General features: G+C 32.5%; 1 protein-coding gene across 7 annotated transcripts in view; it reads left to right on the forward strand.

Annotated features, from left to right (window-relative positions):
* Positions 1–14,037, forward strand: part of RALGAPA1 (Ral GTPase activating protein catalytic subunit alpha 1) — a 212,513-nt gene that overhangs the window by 16,651 nt on the left and 181,825 nt on the right. For all 7 annotated transcript variants that reach the window (XM_079119319.1, XM_079119316.1, XM_079119315.1 and 4 more), the window contains exons 2-4: positions 8,614–8,724; positions 9,682–9,731; positions 12,998–13,055. In XM_079119319.1, the coding sequence (XP_078975445.1) occupies positions 8,614–8,724; positions 9,682–9,731; positions 12,998–13,055 (219 nt within the window). The remainder of the gene's footprint in view (positions 1–8,613; positions 8,725–9,681; positions 9,732–12,997; positions 13,056–14,037) is intronic.

Consider the following 14,037-nt stretch of genomic DNA (forward strand, 5'->3'; position numbering starts at 1 on the left):
AATAAATCAGTCTGTAACAGTTTACACTAATAATGAAGGTGCTTAACTCTTTATACTATGTGTTAGAATGGTTTGCTATTCCAAATAAGTAAAAGTAGAGAATTTTAGGCACTGTGATGAAGTGAGAAAGATATAATCAGCTAATGTAAGCAGAGATACTTTAACATGGCATGCATACCAGTGGACTAAGTCCTCTGAATTCTTGGTATTTTTCACTGTCCACCCATTGCGGAACCTGAAGTTATATACCTGGCTTCTGTAGGACTTTGTGACTTTCAAATAATACTTTAAAAATACAATTTCTCTCAGAATGACTTTGATAAAAATTGGCCACAAAGTTATTTGGCTTACTGTTTGAAATGTAATGTGGCTAGTATGATGGTGTGATTGAATTTTTTATTAAAAGTGTGTGACTTGGGAAAAATCACCGAACTTCTAGGCTAATTTCCTTATAAAATTGTGTGGGGCTGGGGTTGTAGCTCAGTGGTAGAGTGCTTGCCTACCATGGGTGAGGCACTGGATTTGATCCTCAGCACCACCTAAAAACAAATAAAATAAAGGTCAAATTCTTTAAAAAAAATTTGTGTGAAGAATGCGTTGGATCATATGTGTGTAGCTGTAAAAGTGCTCTCTATACCAAAAGTTGAGACATTAGTTGCAAGTGATTATAATTATATGTGTTTGCCTTATCTTTATGTCTCCATGTTTATAGTATCATATTTGATAAATATGAAATTTACTTTGATCATAAATATTGTATCATTGTATATAGTGGTTTTCTTTTTCTTTATGTCTCCTATTTCTCCAATGTTATTGTAAAATCCTTAAAGGCAGGAGAAAGATTTATATCTTATTTTACTTTTATGTCATATATTTGAATAAATATTAATTACCTTAAGATCGAGATCATGATTGATGCCTTCTTTACTGGTTCCTATTTTGCTTTTTTAGTTCTAGGAATATTATCTTATTAGTTGTAACTGTAATCATATCTCATGAACTTTTCTGCAAGTATTTTGAAACATAGATAAAGAGATATGCCACATATCTTAAAATTGCTTAATTTGCTTTGAAACTTTAGTAGGTTTTTTTGTGTGGCTTCCATTAGTACATAAGTTATTTGTATCTTTATCTTGCTTTGCAAAATGAAAGACTAATGAATAATATATATTTGAAGGATAAAAACAGTCCACCTTAAGCATTCATGCAGGAATAGGGTCCCTAACTTTTGATTTTTATTTATGTTTTTGATGCAAAGGATTGAACCTAGGGCCTCATTTGCTGTATCACTGAGCCACACCTCTAGCCCTCCAATTTTTATTTTGAAGAATTAAAGCACTCAGGACAAATACCAATAAATTGTTTTGACTGCTTGGTACATCAAGTGCAAGAATGAACCTCTCCATTTACATTAACAGTGGTTTATTACATAAAAATAAAAAAAAAACAGTTTTAATGATTGTTTTCTGTGAGTTTATATTTCTGGTTGAAATTATTTCTTATCATTAGTATTGAGATACTAGGCTTTATACTTGTGAAAGTATTTCTAAAAAAGTCATTATTTGATTTCATATACTTTGCTTTAAGTACCTTTACAAAATGTGTGTATTTTAAATCAGAGAGAGGTTCTTAAGCTTTTTTCCCCCTTATAAAGAAGACATTTAAGTTGAGCGTGGTGGTGCACACCTGTAATTCCAGCAGCTCAGGAGGCTGAGGCAGGAGGATGGGGAGTTCAAAGCCAGCCTTGGCAATTTAGTGAGGCCCTAAGCCATTCAGAGACCCTGTCTCTAAACATCAATATGAAAAGGGATGGGGATGGTGCTCAGTAGTTAAGTGCCCCTGGGTTCAATCCCTGGTAGCAGAAGAAAAAAAAAAAAAAAAAAAAAAAAAGACAACAACATTTATATGTGTAACAAACTTCTGTGGGCACAGTGGACGGAAGTAGTTAAGAAAAAATACTTATCAGTGCAGTTTCTAGAATGATGCCAGTATCTCTATTTTTAGGAGCGTATGGTTTCATTTCTACCCTCTCACTGAGGAAAACAATGGCATGAAAATAGCCTTGAATCAATATTGAGTAATTATTGTTAGATTTTTTTAAACAGTCTTACTGAGACATAGCTGACATGCAGTGAGCTGCATAGATTTTAAATATAAATGCACAATTTGTATTTCTTGTAACATATAGTTGGGACTTTTTTTTTTAATCTAGTTTGTGAATCTCTGCCAGTGTATTGGGCATCACATTTAATATGATTATTGATGGTTTGAGTCTCTCATCTATGATTTGTTTTGTATTCATTCTATTTGATCACTGATTCTCTTTTCTTGACTTTGTTTAGATTAATGAAGTGTTTTTTTTGTGATTTTATGCTACCTTCTTTCTTGGCTTATTACCCTTACCTTTATTATTTTAGTAATTGCCCTTGTAGTTATAATAGAGACCTCTTTAACACATCACAGTCTACCTACACATATGGGTATACTCTTTCTCATACCGAATAAAAATCTTTTTTTGTTTTTTTGTTTTTTTTTTTTGGTACCATGGATTGAACTCAGGGGTACTTGATCACTGAGCCACATTCCCAGCCCTATTTTATATTCACTTTTGCTGAGGCTGGCTTTGAACTGGTGAGATCCTCCAGCCTCAGCCTCCTGACCTGCTGGGATTATAGGCATGTGCCACCGCGCCAGGCATTGGAAATAGTTAATCTTTTTGCATTTTGCCTTTATGATGTTAGGTGATTCTGAAGTAGTGATCAGTCTAAGGCTAATTATTTTCATTACTAAGTCATTACCTTTCTTAGTAATCTACCCAAGGCTCCATGAATTGTGGGGTTTTTTAGTCTAGTGGGAATAGGCACTTGTTCTGGGTTGTGTAAATTATTGTGGCTGGAACCTAAACTGCTTTCTAGAAGTCTCCTCCCTTTTTTATGGGGGTTAGTTTAAGTTAGTTTGCTTAATTTTATTTCATTTTGATCAGAGTGTGGTATGTACTGTTATTCTTGGTGTTTTTGTCTAATTTGGGTTTTTATTCAGTTTTTGTCAATAATTCACTTTTGCATGCAAAGGATATTCTCCTCAACTGTGGGATTTAGAATTTTATATGTAAAGTGCTATTTTGTGTTCAGATCTTTTGGATTCTTACTAGTTTTACCCCCACTAGGTCTCAGAATTAAAATCTTATCTGTTAGATGTGAGACAAATGTGTTAAAATCTACTGCACAATAAGTGGAATTTTTTCTCCTTAAATTATGTTTGGTTTTGCTTTTTATAATTGGAAATTGCATATGCAAATTTGGAATTGAAGCTTCATTGGTATTGACCCCTTTAATTGTAGTAATTCTTACCTTAATGCCTATTTTGTACTTTGTTGACAAATCAACATTGTTGTTATTTGTTAGGATTTAAATTAAATTTTTTATTTCATTCCTCTAATCATTTCAAAATTTAAATTTGAGTATGTTTTAGTAAATACCTAGTAGCTTTATTTTTGTGATTATAGTTCTCTTAATTGGAGAGTTAGTCTGGTAACATTTTTTGTAATTACTATTATGTTTATTTAAATTACTACATTCACTTTTCTGGTGCTTTTCTTTACTCATTTCTGTTAGATTGATAGACTTTTCATATCTTTTTTTAGCCCTCCAATGTTATATATTCTGTTGTTACTTGTTACTCATGAAATTTCAGTAGCATACCATCCATCCTCTTTTTTGCTTGTCCCCTATTCTTCATTCTGTGGCCTCCTTTCCTGTTTTCCTTTCTTCTTCACTTCTCCCCTTTTTTCTTTGTTTCTTTTATTTTGAGCTTGCATTTTTTATTTTTATTCATCATTTCTATGTTTGCAGTGAAAGGGTAGTTTGACTTAGGACAGTTTACCATGTTGTTGGATCCATCATTGTTATTTTAAACAATGGTTTGAAATGGTTGGTACTTTATTTGTTTTTGAAGCGGATTACTTATGACAGAGTATTCTGATACCATCATTTGAGAAGCAGATCTAAATGGTGTTTTGTTGTTTGCTTGTTTCTTTTTTGTTTTGTTTTGTTTTGTTTTTAGTAACAGGAATTGGACTCAGAGGCACTTAACCACTGAACCACATCCCCAGCCCTTTTTATTTTTTATTTTGAGACTGAGTCTTACCAAGTTGCTTAGAGCCTGGCTAAGTTGCTGAAGCTGTTCTTGAATTTTCAATACTTCTGCCTCAGCTTTCCTACTCACTGGGGTTATAGACCTATACCACCACATCTGGTTTGTTTGCTTTTAATGAATGAAAAAGAATGATACAAATTTGTTGAATTTTCGGTTTTCTGGCTTGGGTTACTTAATTTTTATGGGGATATAGTCAATATCTGAACTTTAAAGTTAGGAAAACTGACCTCTGGCCTTTGAAATTTTTAGTTACATATGTTTTATAGTGCTAAAATATCTTTGAATTATGTAGTAGAAAGTACATTTATGGTGAAATACTTAGTTTCTTTAAAGAAATACTAGATCACAAACACTTCCAAACAAAGTATTTCTGACAATAGGAAAATGTTTGAGTTCTAAAAAACTTTTTGTTTGTTTGTTTAAGTACTGACCATCAGCTTGGCGCTGTGCAAAACACTGCCTAGATTAAATTTTTGAAAGGGTATAAAAGAAGTTAAGGAATTCTTGCTCCTCCTACAGACTGTACAGCATCTATAGGAGAGTAATAATAGCTCATATGATATAATTAAAATTCACTGACAAAAAGTAGTGGAGACAGGAGAAACAGAATGAGTTAAAGGGGTCTTTGGAGAAAGGATGGAACTTTGTATTGGAGTTTAAAATTGTGGACATTTTCCATAATCTCTTTTATATTTCCTTCTTTTTCCATTTTCCTTCTATTATTGTTTTGGAAGGAATTGTTATTAAAAAAGTGAAACCCTTGTATATTTTGTCCACCTTGTTTATTTTCTTCCCCCATCATACACATTTTGTGAATCGGTGAACAAAAAAATACCTTTTTTCTTTGGGTGCTGGAGATTGAACTCAGGGGTGCTTAACCACAGAGCCACATCCCCAGTCCTTTTTATTATTTGTTTATGTTTTGAAAGAGTCTCACTGAGTTGCTGAGGGTCTCATTGTGTTGTCCAGGCTGGCCTGGAACTTGATATCCTCCTGCCTAAGCCTCTTCCAAATTGGGATTACAGCCATGCTCCACCACAGTGGCTCAAAAATATCTTAAGACTTTTTACTTGGTAATGAATTCTTTACAAATAAATGTAGGGTAGAAAATAAATTAGCCTAATTTTGATCTGGTATTATTTTATTAGCACTAGCAAATAATGTAGTTTCCAGGCTTTGTTAATATGCCATATGGAAAGGAAGTTAAGAGAATAGCTTGGCTCCTGATATGTCACTTTGCAAAATCTTGGGTTGACTCATGTTTGCTTTTATTTTGTTTTGAATTTTTGTTTGGGTTTGTTATTGTTCTCATTTTCTTTTTTGTCCTAGGACGTTAATTGTGTTTGAAGCATTAATTTCAGGAAATCTAGATGTAATTCTAGCAGCCTATTTCATTCTAATTTTATAGTTTATTGAATTACTCTGAGGGAGAAATTAGAGTATTTTTATTGTATATCTCATTTTGTGTTTTTGTTTTAATATTCTATAAAATATATTAAACTAGTTTTAATGACTGTTATTTGTACTGGCCGATAATAGGTAAATTACCAGTGGTCTTTTCTTATGCTACATTGGAGGTCAAAGAGCATTAAAGTTAAGAATATGAATGCCAGTTCCAGGGTGCCTGGCATTTAAAACCTGACTTTGCTTCTTACTAGTTAAGTTCCTTAAACTTTCTGTGCCTGTTTCCTCCCCTATAAAATAGGGATATGTACTCGTTTCATAGTGTTCATAGTGCTGAGGACTGTAGAAGTTTATTTCTGTGAAGCACTTCGGCAAGTGTCCAGTGTTTAGGAGGCGTTATTTTTTTTAATTCTATGAAAAGTTTTAAGGTAGTACCTGTGGAACAGTCAGGAAAGGATCTGGGTGTTCTAATTCTAATCAAGATGAAGTGTAGTGCTGTTTTGTGTAGATAATATAGTCTTTTTCAAGGTAAATATTTCCATGTTACAATATGAATGCAATAGAGTAAAAATAATTTACATTATTCATAGTAAATCACATTTGATTATATATTGTTTGTTCAACACTGTTGCTTGAAACATTGTTATTTCTATAGGAGAGAAATGTACAGAATCCAAGGGAATAGAGGAGAGAGGCATCATCATACCTTTCATTTGGACTGGCAAAGCAAAAGAGGTAGTCTAGGGAAAATTCCATAAATGAGATGTTGTGAAAGACTTAAGAATATTCACAGGATATGAGAATATATAAAAATGTTTAAAGTACTATCTATATTTTGTTATAATTTTTCTTTACCACTATTACTACAACAACTACTACTACTGTTGTTGTTGTTATTATTATTATATCAGTGCTGGAGATTGAATCCAGGGCCTTTCAAGTGCTAGGCAAGTGCCTTCACACTGTACCTCATCCCCAGTCCTATTTTACTTTATTTTTGTCTACCATTGAAGCTTAAAGCACTCCAAGAAATTAACTGATTTTAAACTTTAGTTAACAATTTAGTCTATTTACAATTTAGTTTATTCTTTCTTTTTCTGAAGAGACGGGATCTCCCTGTATTGCCCAGGCTTACTTCAAACTCCTGAGCTCAATGGTTCTCCTGTCTCAGCCTCCTGAGTAGCTGGGATCATAAGCACTCCATCAACATTGGTCTATCTTTATCTTACTTCTAGGTTCAAAAATCTCTGATTTTTTTCTTTTTTTTTTTTCCGTGCTGGGGATTGAACTCAGGGCCTTGCGCTTGCGAGGCAAGCGCTCTACCAACTGAGCTATATCCCCAGCCCACTTTTTTTTTTTTTTAACTTTTTTTTAGTTTTAAGATAAATAATGTGCTTTTTGTAAACAAATTGGAATAGTAGGCAGTGTAAAGCACAAGTTCTCCACACCCCTTTTTTCTTCAGTATTTTCATTTCCCTTGAAAACAAACCAAACAATAATAGAACCAAACAATAGTAAACCCAATCATGTTTCCTAGAGCCAACCAGTGCTAATAAATTCTATGCATAACTACTTATTCCTACGTAGGTGTTATAGGGTGCAATTTGAGAACAGACTGATCACCACTGAGAAATCCAAATTTGAGAGTCTTTATTAAGCTGGCTGGCTGACTGTCTCACACAATGCCCCAAAAAATAGCTATTGGGAGAACAGCACCAACCACAGTGTTGTAGGGGTTCTTATACCAAAAATTACATTAATCATAAGTGTCTGTTGCTATGATTCGAAATTACAAACTAACATCATGAGATCATCGACAGAGGGGGAAGTAGGTCAAAATGACCCTTACCTAGGTACAAACTAAAGAATGGTTACTAACATCCACACAATCACTGTTCACATAGTACATTGTTTAGGAGCAATAGGAATCAAAAGAGAGCAATTTTTCTTTACGTAGGAATTATCATTCTGTATTATTAAACATGTCACACTGAGTAACTGATGATGGACACAGAGGCGGGGTGTTCCCATGGGAGAAACGTATTTCCTACATAACATGGAGTCTCATAGCAAAAGGGAGTCTGTTTAGTCATTTCCCTTAGAGTCTGGCCTATAACATTCTCATGGAGCCAGATCTGTCAGCCCATCCATCACAGTAGGTATCTTTAGAATAACAAATCCTATCTCTTTAGTTTGCATTCAAGACATTTTTATAACATGTCCCAAGGTTCTTTTTCAGTTTTGCTCATATTAAAATGTATTAAACTGCAGCCAGAATTAGTTGTTTTTCTGCATCCTGTCAAGCTTCATGCTTTCCTTATTCTGTATCTTTGTTTATGCCTATAATGATCTTTCTATTCAACCCCACTCTCTCATGCCCAGTGTCCTTCCAATCTTAAAAGTCTTCACTGCTGTGTCTGTTGTCAGACTTGACTTCTCTTCTTACATTTATGCCTTATTGAGCTTTGTCTTTCTGAATTGCCATGTGTTGTACTTTGTCACTTCACTTTCAGTACCTTTTTCTACTGTGCATATGGTTATATGTTTTGTGTGCTATATACTATATGACAATTTTTTGAGAGCAGTGCTATATCTGTGTTTAAGCTTTATGATCCTTAAGTGCTTATTTACAAAACCAATTGTTAGGTACCTATTCCCTGAATAAATGTATTTCAGATGCCATAAGTTATTCTTAGAACAAGTCTTCAAACTGTTTTGGTGAGGTTTAGAAATGTTATGTGAAATCGAAAATAGTTCTAAACTTTTTTTGAGATGCGAATGATTTTGAATAGGTCTCATTGAAGATACTGGTTTAAGAAGCAGATTATGATGATTTGATTAGTTTTTAAAATTAAAGCTAAAATATGGAAAGACTAAAATTGTGAAAACAAAGGTATAGATATAAATAATGTATCTCAAATATTTAATGGGATAGAATTTTTGGAGCAAGTTTCTTTCACGGAAACTTGGCACTGTGAATATATTTGTTAAATGTGATTTAACTTTTATGGACATAGTAATCACTAAAAACTTTCTTAAATTTCTTTTTTTCAGAAAATGCAGAATCTATCGATCTTAAACAATTTTTTGACCAACATTTTTCACATATATACTATGTGTTCTTTGAAAACTTTGTGACTATTGAAGCTAGTCTTAAACAGAAAGGTAAGATGTTAACATGCATTATGTCTTATGTTGATGTTTTTGGTAATTATCTTAACTTAAAAAAAAAGGCTCTTGGACTTCAGAATTTTAGACATGCTTTTGTTACCCTTCTAATATTATCTTCAAAAGTCTAGTGACTTGAATTTGAAAGAAAACTAATAGATTAATATTACTACCCTTATTATTTCACGAAGGTTTAGATTTGCTTTTTCCCTAGTCAGGTTTATCTTTCCTCTTCCCACTTTCTTTGGTTTGCCAGAAACACATTTGAATATCATTTTTATATTTTAATTTTCGAGCTCATTTAAAGTTCTCTACACTATATCATGATTTGTTTTTAGACATAAATATGTAGAACCTACTTTAAGGGGAAGGGTGCTGGGAATGTGCTCTGCCATTGATCTACAGACCTAACCCTAGAACCTAAATTTAATTACTCAAGAGTAAAGAGATGCTATGATACTGTCTTCACAGTAAATGGAGTATGCTTTAAATATTTTACTAAAGAATCACTAGGGGCTGGGGAGATAGCTCAGTTGGTAGAGTGCTTGCTTTGCAAGCATCAAGGCCCTGGGTTCAATCCCAGCACTGCAAAAAAAAAAAAAGAATCACTTAAAAAAAAAAACCCTTCAGTGCTTGAAATATTTATTTATTCTTTTTTGGTACCAGGGATTGAACCCAGGGATGCTTAACCATTGAACCATGTCCCCAGCCCTTTTTCTTTTTTTTTTAAATTTTGAGACAGGGTCTCACTAAGTTGCTTAGAGCCTCACTAAGTTGCTGAGGCTAGCTTTGAACTTGGCTATACTCCTGCCTCAGCCTCCTAAGCTGCTGGGATTATGGGCATGCACCACTGTACCTGTTGAGTGATTGAAGTACTTTAAGCTTATTAAGTGATTGTTAATAATGAGTACAAAATAATATGCTTAACGTATTTTTTTCTGTAAAATATGTTAGGTCACAAGTCTCAAAGAGAGGAACTGGATGCTATACTTTTTATTTTTGAGGTAAGTACCTGTGAATCCAACTTTAATTAAAAAATAATTCTGTGAACATATAAAGAAATATATTGAAATTATTAAGTATATAATGCATCACTGTGAATCTGCCAGCCTTTTGAAGAACTAATAATTTTTAACCTGTAATTTTTAAGTTCTTTAGGTACAATTATTTTTATGTACTTGATACCACAAAATTAGCATGATATTCAGTATGTTTACAAACAGTGAAAATTTTAATTTATGTAAGTTTTATGTATTTTTTCTAAACTTCAGAACCATAACTATTACATATCTAGAGAATTTATCTTTTATGCTTTAATGACTTTTCATTGCAGATTTGTTCAAAATAGTCTTAAATGTTTTTTAAGTTGTTATTTTACTTTACTTTGAATTGGAGTGGGAGAAGCATTTATAAACAGTCAGAAGGAAACATAGCTTGGAGATAAACAGAATAAAATTTGATGCTCTGCTAAAATGCATTTTCCATTTTTAGTATGCACATAAAAATGAAGACCTCTCATCCCCCTTAAAATAACTCCTTGTTCTTTATTCTCTCTTTCAAAGTAAATAGTCATAGAAGTATTGTGACCTTTACTGAGAATTTAGAGACCTATAGAAAACCAGGACTAGATTTTGTGACTTGAAAGCCATAGGAAAGAATTTAAAAATCAGTTTCTAGATGTGTGTGGTGGGGGTGCACCTAATTCCCAGTTTTTTGGGAGGCTGAGCAATAGGAGGATTACTTGAGTCCAGAAATTTGAAGCCAAACAACATAGCAAAACCCTGTCTATAAAATAAATAAATAAATAAATAAATAAATAAATAAATAAATAAATAAATAAATTAATTAATTAATTAATTAATTAAAACTATTTTGTCTGTTGCCAATTAATGATAATTTACTGTTTCATATTTTGAGTGTTTTGATATGGTTTAGAAGAATTTGAACAACCTGATCAATCTCTCTTAGCAACTAAGCTGTTGATTTAGTCACCATTTAAAAAAAGAAAAAGAAAGAAAATTGATTTTAAGAGTTCCGACAGGGCTGGGGAGATAGCTCAGTTGGTAGAGTGTTTGCCTTGCAAGCACAAAGCCCTGGGTTCGATCCCCAGCACCAAAAAGAGTTCCAGACAACAGCAACTGATACTCTGTAATTAATTTTCATTAGTCATTGAATGCTGAAGAATTTAACATAAACCTCCTCAAGTGTTCATGAATTATTTATAAGGCAAGTATTAACATTGATGTTTTGGGAAAGAATGAAGTATCTATAGACAAAGCAAGGTAATGATTCTTAGTATTCTTTGGAATGTTCATGCTTTCCCTATGTTCATTAGGAACTATGATTGAATTAATAGAAGCCCTTTCAGAGCATTTCTTCTATTAAAAGTAACATGTTTTTCTACATATAATATATATAACTCATTTGTTATTCTGTAGTAGAAATACATATTTTTAAAGACTAAGTTTTATTGAAAAACAATGTGAGATCAGGGTTTTTTTCCTTCGTTTTTGTGAGTATGCGCTAGAGATTGAACCCAGAGCCTCATGCATGCTAAGCACCTAGTATTCTATAACTGAGCTGCATACATTACCATTCTTAGTGTTTTCATCTTTTAAATAAGGTTAAAAAGATTTGTCCTAGTGTTTTGTTGTTGTGGGGTTTTTTTTTTTTTTCTTTTTTCCCCTTATAATGCAAAAACAAATGATGGAAAAAACATTTCTGGCTAAAAAGCATTATTATAAATGTTAATATGGGACAAGATTTATATTCAAATTTTATTTACAGTAGTTAAAGGCATATATAATTTCCTTCATCTTTTATTAACCTCTTAAAAATACATAAGAGGTTATATATGAAGTATAATTTGTCATAACTTAAGAATGCTTTTGAGTAGTTTACAAACTCGTCATTTCAACTTTGCTGTATTTTCATCTCTTTCCATACCAAAATAAATGTAATTGTGCAGTTGCTGGCTAGCTATGGAAGACATATAGGGAGGACAAAGGTAAAATATATATATATGTAAAATGTGAAACCAGCATTTGTATCTGTGAAGAACTTTATAATTTCTTCATCATTTCATAATAGACTAAAATGCCTATAATCCTTTGATCAGAATAGTATAAAGACACAGGTTTGAGAAATAGGCATATGTTCTTTGACTTTCCAGCTTTCTAACCTAAATCATACAACATAACCCATTTCTTCATTGGTTAAGTGAGATGAATAAACCCTTCTCTTGAGATGATTGCAAGGATTAATAAGATACCATTAAATAAAGTGTCTACTTTAGTATTTGGTCCTGAGGAGCATTGCATCAGTGGTGTTGCTAAATAATAGTAGTAATAAGAACAGCAACAATAACAAAAACAAATGTTATTTAGCAAGTAGATGATTACTGAGAGTATAGTTCAGTAGTAAGATAGCTATTAGTAACATACTAAAAGAAATAAATAACACATAGTAAAAGAAATGAGGTAAAATATTGACAGTATTATATGTAAAAAGCATTTATTCTATGTTATATATTGTACTGTATATATTATATGCTATATGTATTAGCTATGAAATTTAAAATTTTTGTTTTCATACTTATATCCATCATGACATTAAGTACCTTTGGGTTCACATGAATTTCAATACAAAGAATTATTTTTCTTTCTTCCTACCTCCTTTCTTTGTCTTTCTTTCTTTTTGCCGTGCTAGGGATTGAGCTCATTGCCTCAAGCATAGTAGGCATGTATTTTACCCACTAAGCTACACCCCCAACTTGGTACAAATATATTTCATGAAAGCAAAATATCACCGTACTAGGTTTATCAAATGGGAGGAAAAACACTTGAAGAGAGAAAAAAATACTACAAATATTAATGTCTTGAAGACTTAAAAACTCATTAGTTATCCACAATGCAGAAATTCTAGGAATAGTAAATAAACATTTTGAAATATATTAGAATTAGTATTTAATCATTATGGAGAAATATACTTAACTTTCTATAACATTATAAAAGATAAATTTCAATAATTTCCCATTCTAAAACTTAGTATTGCTTGTTGTTTATGGGGGTTTTCAAATATTGATCAAGATGTTAATGCTGAAGAATGCCAGCACCATCAGATTAGTTCAAAGCTGTTTTCTATTTGTAACACGTTTACATAAGAAACTCTTAAGGGTTTAATAAGCCCTTCAGTATTTCACTTTTCACAGGATGTGGACTCATTACTTGTTTTTTGTTCTTTTATTTGTTTTGTTCATATTGATTTTCAGAAAATTTTACAACTTCTTCCAGAACGAATTCATCAGCGATGGCAGTTTCATAGTATTGGTAAGTATATATTTTACATTTGAAATATATTATAATATATGAAAATGTTTTTTAATGGTTTGGAAGTTATTTGAAATGAATTTATGCTTTATGCTTGACTAAAAACAAAATAAAAGATACAGGAATAAGTTGACTAGTAATATAATATAAAAAAGATAGGTGAGGGGCTGGGGATGTAGCTTAGTAGTCGAGAGTGTGCTTTGCATGCATTTCTTTAATTCCTAGCACCCTTCTAACATTAATTTGTTTCTTCATGATTTCCCATCAAAATGGGCATAGTAAGTTTTTGAATCACTCTTTCTTTACTCTGAATATGTTGCAATGATAGTAGGATAAAAAATAAAAGCAGGGGCTGGGGTTGTGGCTCAGTGGTAGAGAGCTTGCCTGGCATGCTTGAGGCACTGAGTTTGATCCTCAGCACCACATAAAGATAAATTAAATAAAGGTATTGTGTCCATCTACAACTTAAAAAATTAAAAAAATCAATAAATAAAAGCAGGCTCAACATCAAGACAAGTATTTGCATGGATCAGAATGGAAGAGAAATGTAGAGTGCCTAGAAGAAGGAAAGCTATATGCTTCAGATTTGAAATCAAGTGATGTGAACTTGGAGTTTGCTCCACCAAGGGGAAAAAACATATAAATAAGAAAAGGTGAGGGGACTGGAAGTAAACTTAAAGGGCCAAAATACAGCTTCCCAGCTCATGAACTGAAGCTGAAAAGAAAAAGAAATAACCACAAAAATCCTCCTGATGTTTATTGTCAGATACCAAGTAGGCCAGGAGGTCACAGGCTTTGTTATCAGGAATTAAGCCAAAATGCTTTCTGGCTTGGAGTATGGTTCTGCAACAATCACAGTATTGCCACATGGCTCTTAAGTTCTCGTTATAAAACTTAGTTTTCCCCCTTCATATTAAGAAGGAAAAAAAAGAAAGAGTCTACAGGTAAGTGATTGGCTTTATAGTTTGGTGTTTGGTGATGT

Source organism: Sciurus vulgaris (genome assembly GCF_902686455.1).
Source record: "Sciurus vulgaris genome assembly, chromosome: 2".
Taxonomy (NCBI): domain Eukaryota; kingdom Metazoa; phylum Chordata; class Mammalia; order Rodentia; family Sciuridae; genus Sciurus; species Sciurus vulgaris.